The sequence below is a fragment of the Cariama cristata genome, unplaced genomic scaffold (genome assembly GCF_000690535.1).
Source record: "Cariama cristata isolate BGI_N322 unplaced genomic scaffold, ASM69053v1 scaffold8851, whole genome shotgun sequence".
NCBI classification, from domain to species: domain Eukaryota; kingdom Metazoa; phylum Chordata; class Aves; order Cariamiformes; family Cariamidae; genus Cariama; species Cariama cristata.
The window spans coordinates 24582-50096 of NW_009597510.1; the positions used below are offsets into that span (position 1 = coordinate 24582).

The 25515-nt window shown below is 40.9% G+C and overlaps 1 protein-coding gene across 1 annotated transcript in view; it reads right to left on the reverse strand.

The window, feature by feature from the left end:
- Positions 1–25515, reverse strand: part of FBXW8 (F-box and WD repeat domain containing 8) — a gene marked incomplete at its 5' end in the record, with an annotated part of 48373 nt that overhangs the window by 19000 nt on the left and 3858 nt on the right. Inside the window, 3 exon segments of the mRNA XM_009708913.1 lie at positions 7030–7187; positions 20914–21002; positions 21600–21764. Of these exon segments, the coding sequence (XP_009707215.1) occupies positions 7030–7187; positions 20914–21002; positions 21600–21764 (412 nt within the window).

Below are 25515 nucleotides of genomic sequence, written 5' to 3' on the forward strand. Positions count from 1 at the left end.
TTTTCCGAAATTACGTGCTCTGGCATTGGAGGGTCTGTTGCTCTCTAAGTAATTCCTGGTTTTTGACATTCAAGCAACACTGGTATCCACCTTGGGGAAGACGGCTTGACTTCTCTCACATTTCCATGTTTGGAGAAGATGAGACTTAAATAGATACCTCAATTCCTGTTTTACTACACCCTTGCCCTCAATCACCACAAAACACAGTGAGGAAGAACCCACATCCAAATTTAAGTCACTCTGCTGCACACAGGAAAGTTTTAAAGTGAAGAATGTGAAGCTCTGCACACACAGCAATCAGGTCAGGGATTTCAATACCATTCTTAACAGTGTAGAACCAGCAGCAAAGCTCCTAATCCTGATGCTCTGGAAAAACAGAAAATGCAGAAGAGTTCAGAAAGCTAAAGAATACAAATCCCAACGAATACAGGAGCGTAAGAAGTCAAAAAGACAATACATTTGCAATTGCATTTTTTCTCGGCGTAGATCACCGACACTCTGTTTAAAAGCATGGCACATTAAAGCAATAATCTGAATAACAGCAACCTGAAGCAATCAGGAGCGTATTACAGAACAGAAGGGCCAGACAGAATTGGAGACTTCTGGGCCACCTTTGCACTGAATTAACAGAGAAGCAATCTTCAGACACGATAGACAGGGCTGGAGAAGCCTTCCTTCTACTTGAGCACGGCCATTAATGATGAAATGATTAATGGTAGCTATTCCTTCAAAAGGAGACATAAAAGCTCTGACAGACAGCTGTGGACGGGCACCAATGCCAGTTTGCAAACACTCCTCCTGTGTCCCAAAGGAGGTGAAGCAAGAGTGTGGTAATGAAACTGCACATAGTGAAATGGTATCTAAATGAGTTTAAATTGATTTATGTTTGCTTTTGTAAAGATTATTTGGTATCTGGAAAGTGCTACCAATGTGAAATAATGCAGATAATCCTTAAGATCCCTGTCTAATGGCACTCCCACTGAATATTTATATTCCTCACCATGGGAATGAGTACCATAATGGGGACCATTTTTGTTTTATTAGGGATGCATATTTAAATTAATCTGCTATTTGCCTAAACAATTAGCCGCCTCTGTTTGTTTACACAAAGCCAAAACTGCAATTAGGCTTCCATCAAAAAGATAAGTCCCGACTAAAATTGTCCCAATGGAGTCATAAGGGCTTAGAGCAGAACTTCCCAAAATTACTTCTTAGCATAATGGTAATTATGTTAATTGCTTGAAAGGTAAATAACTGCTGAACTGGTTTTGAAAAACAGAATGCTAGCTCGCATCACACACACTTACGCTTAAAACAAGTTAACAAACACAAATGGACAGCCCAGGCTACAATTCCCTTTGCAGCCTGGTCTGCCCCACGTGAAGACCTAGCAGCGGCACTTCTGTGCCTTCCCAGCGAGGCCGTGGCTCCAAACTAAACCAAAAGGAACGGGTAGCATCTCCAGCACAGCTGATTTAAGCAAGCAAACATTGATGATAAAAGATTGTAGTGGTATCAGATCATGGACGTTACAACTATTCATCAGACGATGAATACTGCTGCCAAGCTCCTTCGGGCAGGAGTATTTTCAACTTTTTTTTTGCGGAACATTTATCCCAATTAAAGACCACTTTTGTGAGGGGGAATAACGAAGCTGATTTGGTTTCAGTGAAGTCTTCTGTTTACATATCTGCGTGATGAGCATTTCACTGTTTTTAACAGAGTCTATGAACATATGAAAGTTCTGCAAAACTCTGAAAAATACTGAAGCCAAAGAATCCTCTTTGGACCATGTGAGCAAACTGGGAAACCCAGAATTCAGAGTTCTGCTTTCCAAATTTGGACAACAAAGCCACTATTATTATTGCATCTCAAACATCACAAAAACAGAAGACAGCGAAAATGGCTCACGCAATAGTACAATTAGCTTGAGACAGGTACTTTTTTTTTTTTACCAGATGTTCAATAGCAAACTGTCCAAAACATCTAAAAATTTCATCAGGCAAACACAGTGTGTGCAACACCTGATGCACAATATGGTGTGAAAACATCCCTGGTAACATAAAAAAACCCAAACAAGTGACTTGTAAGATCACAAGTTAACACCTGTTTAACGAAGGAGCACAATATAAGGAGTAAAAAGGAGAATTCAAAAGGAACACAAGGAGCAAGAGAAACACCATTTTCTTTCATTACGATGAACAACTATTTGTTTGCAAAAGTATCGCTTGTCCCTCTTGTTCCTCCCCTCCTCCAAAAGAGTGTATGATTCCGTACGTACATCCTCTGTCCCCTGTTACTTCCCACCAGTCAGTACTTTCAATCACTGCATGCGCGGACCTTCTGCAGAAATGCACTACTGTCAAACAGGTGTATGCGTTCATGCACGACAGCGGGAAAACATTATCAAGTTTTACAGAGAAAAAGCAAACACTCCACTGTATTTATCAACAGCTAAAGCTACTACTAGGTCTAAAAGTACTACTCAGAATATTCCATACTCTATTGCAGAAACAGCAAAATGTATTTATTAGCTTGCAAGCCTTTGCAATACTCAATCATGTTTGTGTAAGAGAAAAAAAAAAGCCATCATTACAGTTAAAGTTATTGGCATGGCAACGTAAAAAAAAAATTAGGTGTAAGATTTACCAGTGCAGATGAGATCACTACTCTACATAGTCTATCTTCCTGCCTCCAGCAGTGACCAGTATTTCATTTCCAAAGCAATCTCTTTGCTAAGGTGAAGTTAAGGTGGCAAGCATACAGTATCTTTTTTCTTTGAACATTGTAATCTTAAAAGTGTTAGGAAGTCATTAAATCAAAATTATAAGCAATACTTTCACAGCATGCAAAAATCTCCAGCACAATTGTGATTATTCCAATTGAACTCTAATAATAACTCCTCAAACCAATTTAGACTTTACAGTTTGCTTATATTTAATCTTGGCTCAAGGAACCGAGTTAAGTGCAAGAAGCTGATGAAGATAGTATAATTGCTGACACTTGACACTACAATCATTGTACCAGTCTTCTTGTTTATCACCTCAACCCAGATTGTACAAAGAATTCAGGTTTGTAACTTCAGACCCCATGTATTGTTGAAACGTGGCCTGATGAAAGGTCGATTTATTGCAATTCACTCTATATTGGAAGGTATTTGGACAAAACATTTAACGATGAGACTATTGTGTGTTACGCTGTGCACAGTGCACTGCCGATCCTGACTGTGCTCCAACGACAGTAAGCATCAGCCAGTCTTACGCATCTCGCGATATCCAAGGGGAATGGCTGGAAGCTGCTCTCCATTAACGGTGCCTGTCTCTAGTACCTTCCTCTCTCTGCAGCCGGAAGTACAAAAGAGATCCTGCAAAAGCAGCTGGTTTTTACATCTGGTTTCATATAGGTTTCTCTCCGGTATAAAAGGCAACACTTCTGCCACCAAAAAAACCCCACCTCTTTTCCTATAAAATACTGTCATCTTGTAACACGGAAAGGCAGCATAAACACAGAGGCAAAAAAATGGTAAATCTCATTTGTAAATATACTGGCTGCGTTCGCTAGCGTAATACAGCACGTCACAGCTCCTTCTAAGAGCGAGCCAAGGCAGAGGACAGCTGCCTGCTGGTCCTACCTGCTAACCCTTGGGCTAAGTGGAGGGAGGGCTGGGCTTTGGGTGTGGAAGATCCTAACGACCCATTACATCACCTCTTCCATGTTAAGATGATACGGCCAGTAGTTGCTGTCAGCTTTAGAAAAGATGTAAAGCAATCTGTGTGTGCATTATCTGCAAAAAAATTAAAAAGCCAAGACAGAATTTTATAGATGCCAGAGCAGGGAATCTGGACACACTCATGGTCTTCACGTTCACTCGCTTCAGCTTCTAAACAGAATTGCGTGGGAAGGCCAGAAGCTGCTTAATTCACATCATCATCAACATGATGTTTTTCCTGTTTGTGAGTCACAGTGCTGCCACTTCTATCTGCCACTTCATTCCTAGCTTGGGGACTCAAGAGGCAGACTTCCCTGACGGTGATGTGAGATCACACGTCATTTACCCAAACCAAGAGTTTTGCATCCACAGCCACCTGTACATATCTGATGGGAATATACTACTGCCTGCTACATGCGGTTTTCTTCAAAAACTTTTTCCTTTATTTGAGCCAGCCTGCTTCCCTGCTCTTGCTATCTTACAGCACGTCCTGGCACTTAGGGGAAGGCACCAAACACATTACTCCACTTCTGTCCTTGCAAAGAGGGTACAGAAGGGACAATACCCACAAGCAACTTTAAGGACATCAGAACGGACAAGACAGATTTCCAGTCCCAGAAACTAGTGCTGCCAAAATTCCCTTCCCGGAGCCTGCCAACAAGCAGGAGCACTTCTAATCCCTGCAGAAATCACCCTCCTTTGCTCCACATTGCTACTCTGCAACTTGCGAAGTATCACTAACTCCTCCCAACAGGTCGCAAAGCAGCGCAGCGTCTCCCTGCCAGGCCTACATGAGTATCAAGTACAGCATTTAAAAAAAAAAAAAAGAAAAAAAGAAAAAAAAAAAGTATGTTCTCTTGTTGCAGCACATTGTTTTCAAGTCAAACTATGAGACACCGGAGGGCTGGGGGGGAGCGATGGCTGAAGTAGACTGCTGTTTCCCAAAAGCTGTGGCTCATGGCCAAAGCCAGGCAAGCATGGAGCAGATGGAGTCCTGGCAAGGCCTCTACTGTCCCTGCATTAGCAGCATCTGCTCATTACCCAGAACCCTCGCCTGCTTTATCTAATGCTCCAGGAAAAGCATTTTGATTTGATTCATTTCAGTTCGGTAACGTGCAACACAATTAGTGGTAAAATCAAACTGGAGGACTGCCAGTGCTGACAATAGGAAACAAGGCAGAAGAAATATGAGGCCAGTGGGTTGGAATTCAAAAATCACAACTGTGGATCAAGTTGCCAAGTCCCGTTGCCCCAGGTGTACACACAGTGCCCCCACTGAGCATTGGCATGGGCGGAGGGAACTTCATTTTCTCCCCATACATTTTTCCCTCATTTACCTCTCCTTGCAGCTTGTTTCTCAGAGGCTGACACCGTCGGAAACATTCACCAGAAATCACAATTCAATTTTTCTTCAGTGCCATCATGGAGTTACAATTCACTCTGGATGCAGGCATCCCAGCAAGACAAGTCTTTCTCCTCGCTATATTTCATATGCCTTGCGAAGCGTTTGCTACCACCGAACCAGCAAAACAGCGCTGCAAGGCAGGCACGGCACAAGCAGAATCTGCCTGTTAGTTCTTCCCTGTGATCGGATGCCAAGGACATCGCTGCGTGAGCTCTGTTGAACTGGGAGAAACTGATGTTATCTGAACGAGTCTGCTAGCCAGGGATTCGACAGAGAAGTCTAGACTCTTTGCCTGACAGCACCACCTCCAACACTAGCAGATGGTTTCTCTGTGTTAGTCAAACTTACAAACAAAGAGAAAAAGGAGCTGGAAAAGTACAACAAAGAACAGTCAAACACATTATCTTCAAAGTAGTCCTCTCCCTCCCCAAGTTTAAAATAATACTCTCCACCAAACTGTAAATATACGCTTTCAGATTCCAGTTAGTAAACATTTCTAAAAGCCAGTCTTTATAACTCCCTATTCACATAGAAACTAATCTATTCTGACCAGGCTTCTCAAATCAGAGTAACTGTCATATCACAGAGCCCATTAAAATTTCTACCCAAACAAATAAAAGATGCCGAGCTTTATGCAAAGTAGTTTAGTCACAGCACACACAGGACTGACAACAAGGAATACGTCAGAAAAAAAAAAACCCTAGACAAATTATTAGATTAGTCAGTGGGAGACTAGAAAACAAACAAAAGACTCTCTGCTAGTCCTTGTTCGGCACACTGGACAAAAAGAGCCAACACTTGCACTATCATTGTGTTACAACTTCCTATGGCTTGGGTAAATAACAGTAATGAGTATTTTGTAATACCAGACTCGCTGTTGTCAGAAAACGTTCCCTATCAACAGTTTTTAGCCACAGAAAACTGTTCTAAGCATGATCCACGCTAGAAAAACAGCTAAGGATGTTAATCACCTTAAAACAGTTGTTTGCACATACAAAGCATTTAATTTACTCCTAAAATAAAATACATGGAATAGAGATGTTGCTTGGATTATGCATCTTCGATTTTGTTTTCACATGCAGAAATGCCAGGATCAGAGACAATATGTGTACAAAGCTCCCTAACTTTAAAAATACTCTTTATTCATGCCCGAGGAGAGGTTTTTCAGTGTCAAACCGTACATTTTAAAGAAAGATGATAGGAGTTGAGTTCTGCCTCAGCAGCTCAGCCTAGGATCCCAACTGGCTGGCGTTGCCCAAACCTGACTTTTTTTAATTGCTGTTCCCACGTCCAGTAGATGTATCGTTGGTCTCTGGTTCTTGTTGCCCATTATATAAACATCTAAGTATATTTAAAACAATGCATACAACCAGGATTTTATTATGGTTTCATTAAATATTAGGTCACAGTTTTTATTTGTCTACAACAAAGTATGTAATAACCCACCGTTGCAAACCAATACTTCAGTTAAGAAAATGTGCATCTATACGCTATGCCAAGAGCAAGAGAGGACGCAGATTAATCAGACATGCAAGTTTACCAGTATTCCCATAACAAAGCTTCATAGCACCCCAAGGGGGTTTTGGACAGAGGAAAAGGCTAGTGGAAGAATATTTAATATTTTTATAGCAAAACAAGTTATTTGCTTAAGATAGTTTGGCTGGACTACAGCCTGGCACTCAAGCTTTGTCTAGCAGTTCCAGTAGGAATTAAACATCAGTTTTAATGGGTGCTATGTTCCAGTGCCTCCTAATGCATTTAGGGTTATTGGCCAACTTTCTCACATAAAAGCAAGTGTGTGCGTGTGTGTGTATATACAGGATTACAGACACACAAAAAGCTGAGCACAGCTGCTTCATTTTTGTAAAGCTTTTTTTTTTTTTTTTTAATAGGGAGGAGAGTTGTGGTTACTTACCATCCTCATAAGCTGCTACAGCCAGAGAGCTGTTTATCCTCACAAAGGAGACATGTGGCTGAGGTCCAGCATCACCAGGACCGTGCATTGGTTCCAGGATGGGGGCTGTGTAGTCCCAGGTGCGAGTGTCCCACAACCTCACTTCTCCTGATGTATATCTGGAAAAGAAGGCTATTATTCATCCCAAAACATCTGAAAAGAGGTAGCTGCAGCAGAAGGGAGGAAGAAACAAAAAGCATCTTAAAACCCAACCACCATTTACAGCTCCCAAACTGATTCTCATCCTGTTTACACAATCTGTGTACAAGCCCATCAACTTTGCTCATTTTATTCCCATTTACTGAATGTAACATCAAGTCTACCAAGAGAAGCAGGTAAAGTGGAGCGACCGCAGATTACCAACTATCAATACTAGCTTCACAACTAGAATGCAAGGAGAGCTGGGCTCAAGGAAAAAAGGTGATCAGTAACAACTCTAAATTACATCATGGCAAAACTTCAAAATGTTTCTTTTTGGTCTTTAAAAATTTGTGATTGTGGTTGTTAAAGGAAAGGCTGTCTAATCAGAGCATTTATGTACGTACATACAAGCACTCACACGCATACACCCATCCAACCTACTGCTCTTTATAGAAAGAAATTTCTTAATGCCTCATCAACAGATCACATTTGCCTACATCTCTGAAGATTAATTAATTAATACAATTAAGAAATTTAGAATTAGGGCAGTGCTGCCTTCTTTGCAGAAGGCTCTCGCTGAAACATCAGAAAAACTATAGTTCGACATCAAACTATAGTTTGCCAATGAGAAAATACAAAAATAGAACTAAACTTCTCAGGTAATACTGCAAATGTCCAAATGAATGAAGGTTGTTACACAGCAAGCAACACAGCAACTGTTCTGTGCCCTCTATGTTGAGACACATAACATACGATTAAAAACCCAACCAAATATCGCAGGCAAAGTAGAGGAGAAGCTCCCTCTACGATGGGTCAAAGAACATAGTTCAATAGCTATTTGGAACAGTTCAATAATTATTTAAGATAAGTTTTGACAGAACGGTGACAATTAACACTGTCAGACAGTCTCAGACGTCTTTCTCTGCCATAGCGGAGACTTGGATTCTGTTGGAAAATGAAGGGTGCTCCCTGCTCTGTCAGCTTTCTTGTTACATTCCAACTTTTTCGGGCAAAAGTATTTCAGAAGAATGATTCTTATAAGCCTCAAAGGTCCACCGGCTAGAAATCCTACGTTTCTGAGGAAAATTAGAAAATAGTTATTTACAAAGGAGGTGAAGGAAAGTGCTTAATAAAGCTTTAGAAGATGCTGAACTTCGACTCAGGTTACCCAGTTCTTTGGGGAGTACCACGCAATGCGGTTACATGTACTCTGGAGCAGATTATTCCCAACACCTCTGGGTGAAAATGCTCCACTTTATACAACTAATTAAAGTGCCTGAGGGGGCGAGGAAATCTGTCAAGCAGAAAGAGATGCACATTAATTCTCTGCACTGAATCGGGAAGAGAACCGTGTCCTTGTCACCTGGCTTCCTCTTCAGTGCTTCATGGGATAAGCTAGAAGAAAATGAGAGAATAGGGTGGGATAGCACTTCTCCCTTTCCTCCTTCTGCAAATGAGTTGCAAATCCCCTATGAATTCTGCTTTCATTTACAATTTACAGCAGTACTACTTAAAAAGAATAGTTCAAGAAAGAAGCTTCCCCAAAGCAAAGTAAAATGTTTCACGTTGGACCAAACAAGAGTCCAGATTAGTCCACAACAAGTACCTTCAGTTTACATAACTGGGAAGTGCTCATTTCAGGTTCCTTTTAAAATTTGGAGATAAAACACAATGGGACAGGTAATTGCACAGATCTGCTCAGTCCCCTTCAACAAGAGACACATATAACATGTTGGAAGCATTTTAATTTTGAGCTGTTCTTTTGTTTCCCTTCATGTTTGGGTTGATTTGGGTCATGTTTTCAAGTTTCTCCCAACTGCAAAGAGTAGCAGATTACCCTCAAGGGGAAAGCCAAAATTCTCTTGTCACTATGTGACTCTGAAAAGAGAGTTTCAAGGGAGACATAAAATACTGGTAGAATTTACAGAACTAAGTGACAGAATATTCCTTTTCATCCCCTCGTGAGCAAGGAAGGACAGCATCTCCTCCTAGTGAGTACAAATACTCGCTCTCACGTAGTCGGGTCTAGGAATGTAAAAAGAAAGACTAATAGATGGAGAAAACAGAACAACAGGAATAGAGAAGAGACACAGTGCTGGCTAATTCTCCAAGTACACTGCTTCTGTTTTCTCTCCATAGCATGCAACACAAGTGATCCAGGGCTCAAGACACACTACCATTCATAAAAAAATAACATGGACCACAATCTTGGAATTAAAGATCCAACATCACAGTATCACAATAAGTGCTTAATTTTATCTCAGAATTCAACCAAGTCAAAATTTAGTTTGAATCATTCTTTGTTCTCGAAGAAGAACCTGAGCCACCTCCACAGCTAAGCTCAAACCGAACAGAACCACTGAACATTTCTGACTATCAGTTTGAAATAGACTTGACTCAAATCCTAATGTGTTTGCGCTGGGACCTGTTAAACGCAGGAACTGTCTCTCCTTGGTAGGCTCTGCATCAGACCACCTTGCAGCCTCCTCATCCTCACCCCCTTCCTCTCCAGTGATGGATAGGTACATGCTGAAGAGCTTCCACTTCTATACCACGAAGCCATGCTGCTCTCCCACCCCTAGGTTGAACACAAGAGCCTGATAAGCATACCCCAGGTACGCTCTAGTGGGTTCAGAGACTATAGAACAATTCAGAAGAGGATCCTGGCCACAGTGCTCATTCCAGTTCTGTCATGACAGAGAACAGGGAGCACGATACGTGCCAGGAGAACCCTTCAAGTGCCCACCAAACCCCACCTTCGTGTGTCTGTACAGAAATCCCACCAGTGCACTGCAAGGCAGGACAAGTGCTTTACGTACATCAGGAAGAGGAGGGAGAAGGGCAGTAAGGTGTCTTTGCCCCCATCCCTCCCGTATCCTTCCTACCCCCATTTCTCACTCAGCAACACCACTCACATCCCTCCCGGTGCAGCGTGACAGCAAACCAGTCCCATGTGGCAAACAGAAAGGATTTGGAGAGATGTTACAAGACCATGCTGGAAAGGTAAGTGGAGGTCTGGGTTTGGGCAGGGAACCAGCACAGGGAAATGGGAGATATAAACCATCTCTTCAGCTGACAACACGCTCCGTTGGCCATCACCACTGCCTGCCCATTTCCAGCACACACTGGGCCTGTACCAGAACTGAACTGGAAGAATTTCAAACACAGATGAATCCAATTCAGAACTAAAAAATTTAATGGTTCAACTCCCCGCTTTTAATACTGTTGTAAAGAGCAACACACTTTCAATTTGTAACCACAACAAAAGGCTTTTAAACTATTAAAGTATTGCCTTGCTTTAAAAAATAAAAAGGCTGCTTTACCGCAGATAATTGGCAAATCTGCTGTATTAGTATAGATGGCTGAAGAGAAGAACACACGGCATGCTACAGAACCTATTTCTAGATAATTTCAGTACCTCTACACATTTCCTACCACAACAACTTTTACACCTTGCCATGAAAATTTAGTTTGGATGACCAGATACTGAACAAAAGAACCCTAGATTTAAGCGTTCTGCCCCAGTACAGGCACAGTCCTCCAAACTCATGTAGTTACTGATTTTTCTACCAAGATGGCTATGAAAAGCCCACATAGCTTTCTGCTGGAGTGGAAAAAAGTCCAAAACAACCTTTCTGTTTAATATAACAATGAATACATCCTATTTGCTATAATACTGACAGCACTCAGTTGCTGCTTCTTTTCCCCCAGTAGGTGTAGTGAGATGACTACTGCAGTGGCAGGTAAATACTCCAACATCTAATATAAGCCACTTGTGAAAAAAACCAACAAACAAACAGAACCCCAAAACCCACAACAAACCTAAAACTTACAAATTCTGTAAGTTATTATATAAAAACTTACAAGTTCAAAGAAAAAAAAACAACCACCCACATTAGAGACCATACCTGATTTACTTCATTTAGACAGGCTGTTCCAGGTCTTGCTTTCCCAAGCACAACCGGGAGCAAGAAGAAACAGACTGCTGCTTACATCCCCAAGTCTCCCCTCTCCAGACACCCCCCGCCCCGACGCCTTCCAGGACGTTTCACCCACGCACTGCCTGTCTTCCAGCTCCGGGTCTGCCTGCTTCTCTCCCGATTCACCTGACACAGTCATCCTGCTCTTAGCATTCAGAGACTCTCCACGCAAGTAACTCAGCTTCTTTGATGGACTTACATTTCACTTCGCTCTTGTTCTTCTGAACACTTCAGCGTATACACATGAGAAGTAGCAGCAGGAGAGAGACAAGAGCTACATTTTTCTATCTATACTTCTCCTTGACAAGCCGGTTCTGCAATTCTGAACAAATATGTATACATCTGTAAAAATTAGTCTGCAAATTCAGTTTAAGCTTTACAGATATGCATAAAAAACTTGCTGAAATGGAGCAACAAAAGGTGGTCTGCATATGGTATAGAGAAACTGAAAGAAATTAAATTCGTATGGTATCTACAAACGCACTGTAATAAAAATACCTACTGACTAATCAAAAGCATTTCAACTACTTTTTATCAGCAGTAATGTCACAATGAGACGAATAATTTCCTCATGCCCTCACACATGAGTGAAAGCAGAAGAGCAAAGGAGGAGGAGCTGGGGGTTAAAAGCTGCTGATGTCCCAGGATGGCTGGGAAGCAGGTGGTGAAGTGCAGAGCACATGTGGGAGGAAGCAGAGATGGAGGCTGGGCACCGCGCTAATGAAGTGGTGCTGAAGAGGCAGACGATTTCATAAGGAGAAAAACATCAGGAAACTGGTCAAAACACACAATCTCATCTGAAAAAGCTCAACTGTGTTGGATAGCAATAGCCAGAACAAATTTGGGGAAGAGGAGGAGGGGGAGGCTGATCTCTCTCCAGAGCCCCAGATGTCTTTATCCTTGCCTAATGACAATTACACTCAACCAATTAAGACACTGCTATCACAGTTGCATTGTTAGTAAGCCTTTGGCCCTGAGTGTTGATGGCTGTCTAATTAGTGTTTGTGCAAAGTACAACTGCAACTAATATATAAACTGACAAATACACAAAAGAAAAACTGTTAACAGGAACATTTTCAAAACAGTCAAGACTCTACTCGTTCAGTCCATGGCAGCAGCAAAGACAAACTGCTTTCCTTCATGGCTTGCTTACTGCTGGCACTGCAGAATTTCACTTCAAACAAGCGGGTCAACTAGACCATCGCTGGGTTTCTGTTGAAGCAGGATGCTGGTGTCAGTCTGTTTTGTCAGCTGCCTCAAGCACACCACTCCAGGGCAAGTCTTACTACACTAAGTTGGTCTGAACACCAAAGACTTTTGATAAGACACTTCAGAAATCAGTTACATTTTCCGTATTTTCCTCCAAAGAATTTGTAGCAAGAAAATAAAACGGAAGGAGAAAGAAAAACCTTTGTTTCACAGTCAGGTTTGATTTCCAGAAGGCAAAGCCTGTTCCATTTCCAGATACCTGCGGTGATCAACAAAACAAAAAGAAACCCAACAACTTTGTTTCAGGCAGTCAGTGACCATCTGTTAATACTCCAAAGATCTTATTATGAAGTCCTTACAATGTCAATGCATTTTATTGAAGTTGGTAGGAATTTTGCTCCAGTAACAATCTCTAGCTATAGCTCCATTTAAACAGATGCCTGTTGATAAGTAAAATAATGAGTATTTTGCACTGTCTTGCTGCAACAAGCATCTCAGACCTTTCATCCTTATTCCACCAAAAGCAACTAACCAGTCCTTCATGTGGTTAATTAAGGTGTCTAGTCAGTAACCCTCTCAGTAGGCTTAAGAATAAAGTCCAATTAAACATGCAAACCCAAGTCCAAACACCTTTGTAAGTTGGTTCAAATTGCTCCTAAGCTCCATCCTCTCTACAAGGCTCAAGTAAGACAGTGGTAATTCATAATGTTCAATTTCAAAAAACCTCTTCATCAAAACCACTGCAAGTTGGAAGACACCTCAATCACAAAACACAATACTGAAATTAAATGGATTCTATTACCTTCTTGATATCCCGCATTAAGACCCACAACTCTTCTCTGAAGTGAGGGCTAATGACGGACTGCTTACATACATTTACCACAGTGCTAGCTGCCTCACAGAGCAAGGCTGGATGAAAGAGGTAAAAGTTTCCGAGCCTTCCTCTCTTCTTATTTACAGTTATTGAGACATTGATTTTGCCACTACACATATAACAGACAGGTAGCTTGGCTAAGGGATCCCTTAAGGGAAGGATTAAGGAAAAACAGTCTAGTAGCAACGATGGAGTAAAGAACTACTTTATATGTAGAAAGGAATATAAATAGAACCTAACGACAACAAAATGAAACACAAATGGAAAAGAGAAACTTTTCTGCTATTACATAGCATGGCAGAAAGCTACACTGTAAAACACAAGAAAAAAACAGATGGGGGTAAACCAAAACCAGCATTTGAAACAATCCTAACACTGGTAGAAGAACATGAAGTAGAAAAGGCACGTTCCTGATTTCATCCAAACATTATTTTGGGTTCCTTGATATACGAGTGCAGCTATGAAAAAAATGACTAACTTGTACCAAAACAGATCTGGAAAAAATTTAAGATTTAACATGTAGGAAATACATTCTGAGCACCCCTATGATTGGTTCCCAAACTCTTCTGCTGGGAACTTGACTTTCCAATTCATCAACCCACATCCATCTGTGGACCACTCACAGAAACTGAGCTGCAGAGAGCTTACACCTTCATTCTTAAAGGCCTTATTTAGGAAATTACAGCTCTAGAAAGTGGGTTAAGCTGCTGGAGATAGCGTGCAGTTCTTCTGCAGCTTACCATTGTTATCAGTAACAAAATGAACATTTTGTCATCCTAAGTACTTCTGCGTGCCTCACCTTTTTATTAAGTGCATGCAAATGTCATACCAAGAGAACAGAAACAAGCCAAAGGGTTATATGGTAGGCAAAACATTTTAATGAACATTTACAAAAGCAGAAGTTAGAGAAAGCCAAACTGTCTCTAGTAATTTCTTTTTTAAGGCCAAGAATCTCCCATCATTTAGATCAAGGTTCCAGTGGCTTGCATCAGCCCAGGCCCATGAATTAAACCAGCCGCTCTGACCAAGGAAACATTTTACTCTGGGTACTGCCTAAGGCTACTGCCATGGCAGGAGAAAAAAAAAACCACAAGCTTTTTCAAAGAATTCACAAGGAATTACGATGCAATTTGGGAAGGATCTGGTCCATCAGCCCTATTATTTCACAAAAGGCAAACACAAAATGCAACAAACAAAACAATGGCTCCAGTTTCAGATACAGGTGAGAAAACACCATTTGAAGATGATGTAAATTGATATGATTACATGTTAGAAGGAACACAAACTGCAACACACTGCAAACAGCAGAGAGGAAAAGTATCACCTGAACTCCAGGCACTGATAGCAACAGCCCAGAGGCCGGTAGGTTGTGAAAACAGTAAAAATAAAATATTGAAGAAGTTTACTAGAAAGACGGATGGGTTTGTCTGGCCTCAGTAGAAAACCAGGCTTTACAAGCTCAGAAATAACAACTATGACTTCAGAATACTGGGCATCACTATGCACACAGCGCATCTCACTGCAGTGACACGTTCCTCTGCATCCAGCAAAACCTACAGGTAAACCAATAGTTTAATGGTCAGGCAGGCTGGAAAAGCAGCTTTCACAAAGAGTCAGTATCAAGCTTCTACTATTGCTTTCACCTGAAAGGCTCTTTTTCACAAGATGACAGAGAAGCCAATGTGTTTGTCACTTAACACAACCCTGCCTAACTCCCATAGTTTGTCATCTGACCCTCTGAACTCATTATGTCATCCTGTTCTCAACCCTCCTAAAAGGCAACTCACTTGAAAAAAAGAAAGCCTGACACTTATTACTTCTTAACAATGACGAGAATGAGTGAAGAGAACACAAAAGGTTTGGGGAAGGTTGAAGGAAAAAGGCAAGTATTTTTGCCTTCTGCCTTACTGCTTTGTTTTACATTCAGGCCCTCAGTCTCTGGGAGGGGAGGGAGAAACCCATCAAAGTTGTGCCATCATACAAGTGAAATTTAAGCAATTAAATAAGGTAGGGGTTTATTCAGGCTGTTTAAGACTTCAGTTTGTTAACTTTTATTCATTTTCATTACTAATTAATATTTTGGTTTCCTCAGGTCTGCACACTGAATTAAGATGCAAGAGCCAATAATAAATACCTTGGGAATAGCCCACAAGCCCTATAGCAAAAAACCCAAATTAGATGAGAGCTGAGATGAAGTTTTAAAAAGTGCAGAAAAGTGTTTTCAAGCCTTTCGGGCTAGTTCCACACATCATTATGAAGCTAAAAAGAGTGGCAAGCCCTTTTTTTCAAAAAGTCATTTGCAGGTCACCTTTGAGCAAGAGGAAAGCAGAGCTGGAGGTGACTGTAGAGAACAAAGAAACCTACCATACAGTAGCAGCTACTTACATGTCTGTATGTTGCTCATAATGTCTTAAACTGAAAGGCCCAAATTGTTCAAAAGTGCTGCAGTGCTTAAACTGCAACTCTCATAAGACTCCTTCAGAATGAAGACCATTGTATGAAAATTATTTCAGTGCATTTAGTTTCTCAGTATGAGAATCAAAATGTATCACTACCTCCAAAACAGACGATTCCCCTAACCACACAGGGTATTTAAGCAGTTCTTCTTTTGCTTCTCATTGCCTTTATCAAGCATCACTTGGAGAAATACCATGTGTGCCAGCTGTGCTCCACCCCGAAAGGGGAGGAAGTGTTAATCTGTTGATTCATCGAGGCACTCGGAGCAGATGAATCTCACTAACCCTAACTCAAGAAAATAAAATCTCGAGGGAAGAACACAGTACTTACTGGGAGAAGGAGGAAAATATCTGAAGTTAAAATGTAAAGAGAAGAAACAGGAGCTGATTCCCAGCCTGGTCTGTAAGAGGTGCGGGGACTCCACGCAGCATCTGCTAGATCGCTCTCTGTAGCATGGCAGAGGCATGTCCTTAAATCTCCATTTACGCAAGCTCTTCCCTAACAGTCTACCACACTTTGTTCAGCCAAGGAAAACCCAAGAAAGGAAAAGCAGACACCTTCATATTTCTGGGTGTTTGGAAGGGTGGTCTGACTCTGGATCTATTCTGTTTATTTTCATTTGGGAAGCTTTCAGAGCTACAAACAGCAGCAGTAAAGCCACAGTGCCCTTTCCGCAAGCATAAAGAAGTTAACACAATGCACAATAAAACATCACCCTGACTCACAGCAACCTTGGTGTGGTTTTACGGGGCAAGTTGTGAGGCGAGATGATCGCCACCAACACAAGGCAAGTTTACCACCCAGTTCAAGGACAGTCACACATGAGTATTTCACACAGAGCCCGTCAGACAGCAAAACAGTCTCACAACACGCTACCGACGTGTTACACCACAGCATCCACCGTGTAATGACAACACAGCTCAAACAAGGACCCGATGCATGCTCTGAGATCGCTATCTCCAGGAGGACCCAACGTCTGACTACAAATGCCCATCAGCATGGCTGTCAACACTGCCAAGAAAAAAAACAAAACAAACAACCAAACAGTAGTGATTTTACTGTCTGAACATGCGCTCACTTAAAAAAAAAATAAAAAAATTTATTAACACAAGGTGAAGAAATCCAGGCATTCTGTACTGAAACCAAACATATGACAGCATTGGGTACAGTGAACCTAATCACCAGTAGTAATTTATAGAAGCAGAGCAAGCAGACATATAATTGCTTTAAGTAAACCCTGACTTAAAGACAAAACTACATTTGAATTGAACATGGAGGGAGGGGAGGACAACATCCCTTTAAAGAAGATCCTTCGAGACATGTAACTGTAGAAAGGCTGGTGAATACAACATTGATTGGGAGTGAGGTAACCACAAACACTGCTGTCTCAAATGAAAAGGGATTCAAGGTCTGACCCAGAAAACAAGCATCGTAACCGCTGGGATGAAATTTTAATGATAAACACAAGATGCTCTGCATGTAGGCCAGATTGAATTATCTGATGTCAGCCAGTAAACGCAAGGCGCTCCGAGAAAGAGGAGCTGCTCGCAGCCACCTTCAACTCGCAGCTCAGGTTGCACTTAATCAATCCTTGATATCCTGCCATCTTCTGGCTTGAGCTTTGGCAGCAGCATGGAGAAAACAGAGGAGACTGCATGAAATAGGTACATTTCTCTAAGGGAGAGCTAACCCTGTATAGTTTATCTTTGCTTCCTTACACAAAGTTAACAAAGAGATCCACTCCTGAACCAGTTCAGGTAAACTATACCTCTATGTATCACACTTGTAGCTGCTGTTTTAAGTCACTTTGCCCATAACCTGCACAAATTCCTATTAACAAAGATTAAAAAAAAAAGCTATACAGCAACTAAAATAAAAATTATTCCACTTTCCAGTAGAGTTTGAAGCTGTATAGTGAAGAACACAAGATCAGGTCTATCACAGCACAGGTTCAAATCAGATTAGATTGTTCCCAGGCTTGCTCCAAGACTCCAAACACATAACAGCCCCAGCACTTCTGCTGGAGAACCTCTCTCTCCACCCCTTTTTTAATTTTTACAACCATCCTCTGATCTCTCAAGTTCCTGAGTTGAATGTCCCAAAACCAGGGAGCAGCTGCTATACACTGCCACAGTTTCCAGCTACAAAGACAGAGTGTAATGCCTGGCTGGCCTGACCGAGCTGAGCCGGAGTGCTGCAGCTGCTCCCCAAAGTCAGACATCAAAAAACCTGCTAAAAACTGAGTGGCCCTATTCTTCTCCAGCACAGCAACCTGACTATAGGAGAAAGAAAGGTAAATGATGCCACAAGCCACTGCTTAGAAAACCCCAGGAAACACCACACACAAAATTAACTTTAAGATCATCGCCAACTTCTCAAGTCTTGCAAAGTCACATATCAGTTTAGCTTTATGCACAAACTATAATCTACGATTATTCACATGTAAAGCTAAGCACGTAAGTGTTTGCAAAACTGGAGATATAATCATTAAATGTAACAGATAATTGATATTTATACTGAGAAGAAAATTGACTTCTGTTAACCTCAGCTATTAAATTACTTCTTCAGTACTGAAAGAACGCAACAGCTAGCTATTGATCACCAGATTCATTACACTTTTATGACAAATTTGAAAGCACAATGCCATTAAGTACAATATTATAAGCTGGGAGAGAAAGGGGAGGGTTATGTTTGGATTAAAAAAAGAAAACAAACCAAACAACCAAGCAACAAAACCCCAACAAATTCCTCAATCTGCCTATCCTAAATACTTACCAAATGCACATAACAAAGGATTTCCCTGCACAATTTGCTAACGTCCTTGGAAGTTTATAACTTTAAGTCTGTCTTGCTTGATATTTACCAGAAGATATTACTGGGAGGTGCGACAGTGTGCTACTGAATCTTGCAGACTTTGATCATCACTGGCAGAACAACAAATTCATCTTCTTTTAGGCAAGATTCACAGAATAGTTTTTTCACTTGCAGCAATTTAAGAGATGCTTTCAGATACCTTGAGCTACCAAAGCAGAGTGAAGGACAGGTAGTAAACAGCAAAGGAAGTAATACAACTTTTGTGCTCTAATATTCTAAACATTTCATTTACTGACCAGGTGAAGTCAACCAGCTGAATTCTGATTTCCCCATGTTGTTTTACCAAATATATGCTCACAGCTTCACAAAAAGATACTCATCACTAAAATTCATTTTCTCAGAGAAGGGAAATTACTGAAAAGTAATTTGAGTGAAACCCATAACATTGCTTTTCCTAATAGATACGCATGTGCAGCTTTTCCCTCAGTGGTCTCTTACCTGCTCACCTATTTTCACGAACCTTTCAGGGACCTAAATTATTTAATGGCACCACCTCCCATCACTGTGTCAGCTGATGCAAACTCACCAAAAGCATCAAGAGATACTGGAGGAACTGGGGAACCAATACGAAAAGACTGAGTGAAACTGCAGAAATCCAACTTTTGTAATACACCAAGCTAAAATACAGACTATTTAACATGCAGGATTAATAGTCTTTGTTTATTAATTCTTTAGTCATTTAATTTATTCTGCCTACCTTCTATATATTGCATATTTGGATATAAACACAATGGAGAAGATGAAGAAGAGCTGGAGGCTTTGGCAGCAGCATGGAGACAACTGGGGTTTCTGGCTCCCAAAAAAGTACAGGAGGTTTCATTAGAGACAGTGGAACAGATAGATCACTGCAGATCCCTAGCCAAGGCCAGGAAACACAGTGCCCAAGCTGAAGGGCACAAAAGAAGTGAGGTTGCTATCCGCAGAGCTGGACCCCAGCTGCAGACCACAGCTGGCTGGGAGCTGCGCTGTCCTACCAGCGGCTCAAGGAGATCTCAGCATCAGACAGGAGTCAACCTAAGATCTGCGGTACTCCAGCCACACAAATTCTTCGAGCCTCTCGCCATGGCCACTGTTTGGGTTAACCGCTGCGTGGCACTGCCCCTCCAGAGGTCACAGACTACACAGCTCTTCAGCAGAAGCAGTTTCGTTGCTGTAACAGCAGCAAAAACATTGCACGAAAAGCGGAGAAAGAGAAGCAATAGTCAATGAATAGGATGGCATAGAGGATAGAAAGGGACTCTTCCAAATGCAGAACTAAAACAAGTAGAAGAGCATCTAGTAAAAAAACCAAAACAAACCAAAGATTAAAACTCTCCTTTCACTCCTGCCGTCTGCTAGTTTAGATTTCCACTCTCAGTTGCCCAAGAGCATTCAAAAGCATCTCAATGTATATGGGAGTTATCTACACACAGCGTATTTCAAGGCACCTTTCTTACAACCAGTGTGTGAATTTTATAGTATTTTATAAGCAGTTTTGTCTAATCCCACAATGTATAAGCATACCATTAATGTGAAGTGCTTCTATAAAACATGGAACTCTGGTACGTTAAGGACAATGTCCTCTGACTGCCCCCAGGATGATATCATTTTTATTTACTCATGTGATTTCTTCTGCAGGGCTACTAATTACTGAGCCTGTAAAATTCAAGCAGAATACAGTAAAGCCTTACACCTATTGAGACAGCCATGGTAACCTCTTCTAAGAGTTTGCAAGGTTCTTAAAATTGTATTTAAGAGTGTAAAGCAAATGAATAGCTAACATTAAATCAAGGTCCTGACACAGTTTTATATTAGCAAAATAGAAGTTTGAGTTTCTCTGGGGTTTGTGTGGGTTTTTTTTCCCCTCAGATTGTTTTTTAAATAACAATGGAGAAAAGTAACAGCCTTCCTAAAGTTATCTTTCTGCAGCACGCAAAAATATCCTTGTGATTAAGAGATTTTTATGGAAAAAAAAAATAACAAAAAGAGCATTTTCCAGTAGATGTGTACACTATTTAATACATTCTGGGTGCTTCCACAGCACAACTATTGATACAGTTCATCAGAAAGTACTATAGTCTTTACAGAGACTACATGTACATGAGATAGCTTTTTGAATAGTACAATAAAAATCTGCACTCCTGAAATGACTCGTAGACAACCATCATTATCAGTCACTTTAAGGACAGTCTACCCACCCACAAAGGAACTGCAGTCAGAAAATTTCATTCTTGTTGCCTCAAACGGGCGCTGCTTCTGGATTTGTTAAAAGCAGTACATGAGATTTCAAACAGTGAAGATCATGCGAGTATTACACAACCTCATACTCACCCAGCGATAACAACTCCATCACAAGAATGTACATCACAAAGAATTTTTCCCAGCCCATACTGCAGCTGGCTCACAGCACCGATGCGGTTCTGCACAGAAAGATAAGACATGGCACTGGTATTGTAACACATTCATCGACCAAGTTAATTTGCTGCTTCATGGAAAACTTTGAGCTTTGCTATTGCTACTGACAAGCTGCAGTGCAGCTGAGAGAGAAGACACATCTATTTTATGCTTGCTGCCTGGAATTTTTATAGACTGAAATGAAGGAGAGAGAAGCTATGACTCTTCATTATCATTCATAACCTTTAGGTAGAGAAACAACTATCATAATAACAACAAAAAAATGTTACAGCTTTCTTTTAGCTAAGATATGTAACGAGCAGGGGAAAGAGCCCTCATAAAGGCTGATATGGTTGAAGTATAAACATCTCTCTTCCACCAAAGTCAATGAAGTAGCATAGCAAACAGAAAGACTCACTCTCAAAAGTAATCAGTCACCAGGGGTGGGGGGGGGGAAGTTATTACAGCTAGGGCTAAGTCTCATAAATCCTTCAGCAGTTTTTCCCTTTTAACTGGCAAAAAGAAGCTGCAATACAAAAGACCAACTTTTCACTACCACTTGCTTGAACCAGGTTCCCATTTTTCTACAGCATCTGGATCCCATTAAAGAAATTCCCTTTTACCTTCCAGTTGGTTTTCAAAGTGCGCTCTCTGGCACGGCAGTTCTTGAGGGCGAGCTTCCAACAGGAATGATCAGAGATGCTGGTATCTAATAGGTATCCTTCCTGTTGGCACAACCGGTACCACAACACCTCATCTTCTGCAAGTACCTTCCAGGCCCTGCTGACCTAGAAATCAAATTTATATATACACACACAGAGTGCATAAAGTTATAAGTAAAAATTACATTTTATATAAGATTATTATAAATAACATCTGAAATATACACATATAAATTAATATAGGCCTGCACTGAGACTAAATTCTTACCTAAACAAATACATTTGTTCACCCTTTATAATACTGAGAATATTTAAAAAACCAAACCTTTAACAAAACGCTTTTCTGTGGATTCTTTTGAAAATAACTGAGTTTCTACTCCACTAAAACTCCACGCAACGTGGACACCAGCATTTAGTAGCCATGCTGACGCCCTGAAATATCAGCATATTAGAAAATTTTCATGGGAAAAGCAGCAAGAAAACAATTAAGACAGCACTGTGTGTTTAGAGCAAAAATATGAATTTATTTTCATATTTGTAGCTCAGAAAACCTCTCAGATCACACCACCATATCTCTAAAGTCCTACTGACAATGCCTGATTAGGTGTATAACATTAGTGATTTATAACCTATTGTATTACAGTATGCATAAATAGGAATGAATTATTAAGTTTTTCAAGTAGCCTCAAGTTGCTGTCCATTTCAGAGAGAACAGCTTCATCACAATCAATTGTGGGCTTGGAATTAAAGATTCAAGAGGCAAGAGCCAACGTAAGTAGCATTTGTTCTCTGCAATTCTTAATTTAAAAAAACCAGATGTAACCAATAAAAACTGCTACCAGTGAAAGCAGCAATCAATTGTACAATGTTTCCAAAGGATTAAAAAAACCACCTCAGACTGACATCATTTTTAGCAACTTACAATTAAGCGTCTAATGTCCGTTTCAGTCTCAAGATTACACCAAGAATCTAGGTCTCCCATTGATTCAAACTGTCACAGGACCATCTCTTTGTGTTTACTTGCCATTCGTTCCACATTTACACACAGATACAGCATGGCACAGGGAGGTGAAAGATGCGTTATTAATCTTATAAAATGGAGAACAAGTCATCTCCTTTGTATTTTATTATTACCATGCATACCTTCCTTCAGACTTCTCAAAAGCACAGCTTTCAAATACAAAGTAGAGCTTCAGTATTCCTCATGATATATAATTTTGAAAGCATGAGATCCTTTTGACTGCTACAGATTTGCAGGAAGTCCATGCTGAACAAAGCCGTTGGAGCAACAAAGGGTGCAGTGAGACTTACAGAGAGGTTAGGAAAACAACACCCCCCCGCCTTAGATAAATCAAGCAATCTCAGAGTTTGTAACGTGATCTGTGAAATTCTACATGTGCTAACTTGGAAGAGCATACTAAGTGCGGCATCAGGCCAAGACTGACTCGTCAGCCCAACCAACACACTCACAACATCGCAGGGAGGTAGCGGCCAAGGTCCAGAAAGCACCCATCAACACGACTCTGTCTTACAGGTCTCCTTGGGTCACAGTAAGTGCAAAACCATCTTACACACATGGTCCCACACCTCTTGCACACTAGAGTCCCCAAACAGTGGGACAGTATGCTCTGTAACAAGCAGCATACATCTCCCCTTGAAAACTTTACGAAGCTTCTAGCCATCCCATTTACGTAGTGTTGCCTGTTGGTCTTGCTGTAAAGACACACAGGTATCATTACTGCTCTCAAAAACCAACACCCCATTAGGAATCAAGAATTGCATCATAAGATACACCTCACGACCTGTTTCTTCCAGGGAAAAGAAAAAAAGTTTAATATGAAAAAAGGGTGGTGGACTGAGTAACTTGCATATGTTTTTAAGGTTTGATATCTACAGACAAGAGCAGCTCTCAAACAGGAATATCCAAGTCCAGCAGAACTAATATTCTAGTTACTCACCAAGAGACCTCAATTCAAACTAGCAGACACACACAATCCCCTTCCATTATCTGACAAAAAACCCCAACCTGGATAGGGCAATCATAATGCCTTACAAATGACAGAAACAGCACCAAGTCTTCTCCAGCATTACATGTAACTCTGTAATAAAAAAAGCAGTGCTTAATGCTGCTGTCCCTATAGGGACACACTCGGGAAGTTCAAAAGCAAAAAAACCCCAGCAATCCAAGTTTCAAACCACTACAGTTTAGTGGGGAATTTGATTTTAAAGTAATATAAATCCATATACTATTGCTCAAAGGCAAAAAAAAAAAAAAAAGAAAAAAAACCCCACAACCAACCACCCAGCTTTTTGCTGGCACACAAAAAAAGCAGCTGTTCTGCAGGAGCTGAGCATCCCGGCCAAGCCCGGTCGGCAGTAACGGCACCTCTGCCCCCTCCCGCAACAGCAGCACCTTTCTGCTGACATGGAGGGGACAGGCTAAGGCACAAGCAGAAGTAAACAAAGAAAAACTATGTCAACTTTTCCCTTGCTTTAAAAAAAAGGCAAAAAATCCCACAACTAAAAACACCACACCCCCTAAAAAACACAAACCAAACCAAAAAACCCCACACACCTTTGGAGTTTGCCAAAATAGACAATGTTGTATAGACCTTTCCAGTTTCAAGGTCTTAAAAGCATTTTATAAAGACAGTTAAAAAAAAAAAAAAGGAGGGGGGAACTACATAAAATTTAGACTGCCTTTTCAACTTTCAGGAACAAACATTCAAGAGGAATAAAGATCCTACCCTATTATGATTTTTTTTAAATCAAATTACATCGAATCCTGCTGCTTTACAAGCATGAATTTCCAAAGGGTCCCTAACACAGCCTTTTCTTAATGCACCAAAACTGGCATGACAATCCCTTGTAAAAGCCCCACTGAGCGAGCCTCAGCTGCAAGAAATCACTAATAAAAGAGTCTCAAGCATTTCACTTTACAGCACCACTGTGAGCTGCCGCATTAAAACCAGCCATTGGCTTGAAGTCAGCTTTATTAGATCTGCTTGACTTAGAGTTTCAGGTGAGGCCCCGAAAGCCAGAGCATTACAGCTTTATTTATACGCACCCATACATTCTGCTTGTTGGAGAGTAGCTGAGACATGCAAAGCTCTTATTACATTACAAACATAATTGTTTCCAAATCTACACTATGAAAAAACTCCAACAATGATCAACAACAACATCTTACAGAGTTGCTTATAGAGTCCCCAATTTAATTTTGTCTTAAGTGTTCCCATTTTCTCTTTACTACAGTTCTCAACTGTTCTCAGCAAAGAAACTTTGGTTTCCCCCGAGCTCCACACAGGAACAGTTTTATATCTTATAGTTCAGCAAGTAATAATGTACTGAAGGACTTCAAAGGCTTTCGCTGACGTAGGTTTTGCCTTTGGGGGATTCCCCCCTCCCCACAAAAAAACCCAAACAAACCCACAACCAACTAAAAAAACTCCACCTCTTCCATCAAATCCTGAATTTCTTCTAATCCTATCTAAATCAACTGGCTCAAATCCTAACAAAGGTTTACTCATTCCTCTCCATCTGATAACTCTCTTTGTTTCATTAGGTTTATTTTCTTCCCTGGACACACAAAGACATAGTCAAGGTTCATTCACTGAAGCCAGGGGCCTCAATTAGAAAAATCTGGACTTTCAGTTCAGTACTAGGTAGCGCCAAATAGTATTTAATCCAAAGCCATTCAGATGCAAGCCATACCAGGTGGAAGCTGCTCATCTTTTCAATTCACAGCCATAATTGTAGAATCATCACAGAATCACAGAAAGGTTTGGTTGGAAGGGACCTTAAAGCCCACCCAGTTCCACCCCCCCTGCCATGGCAGGGACACCTCCCACCAGACCAGGTTGCTCAAAGCCCCATC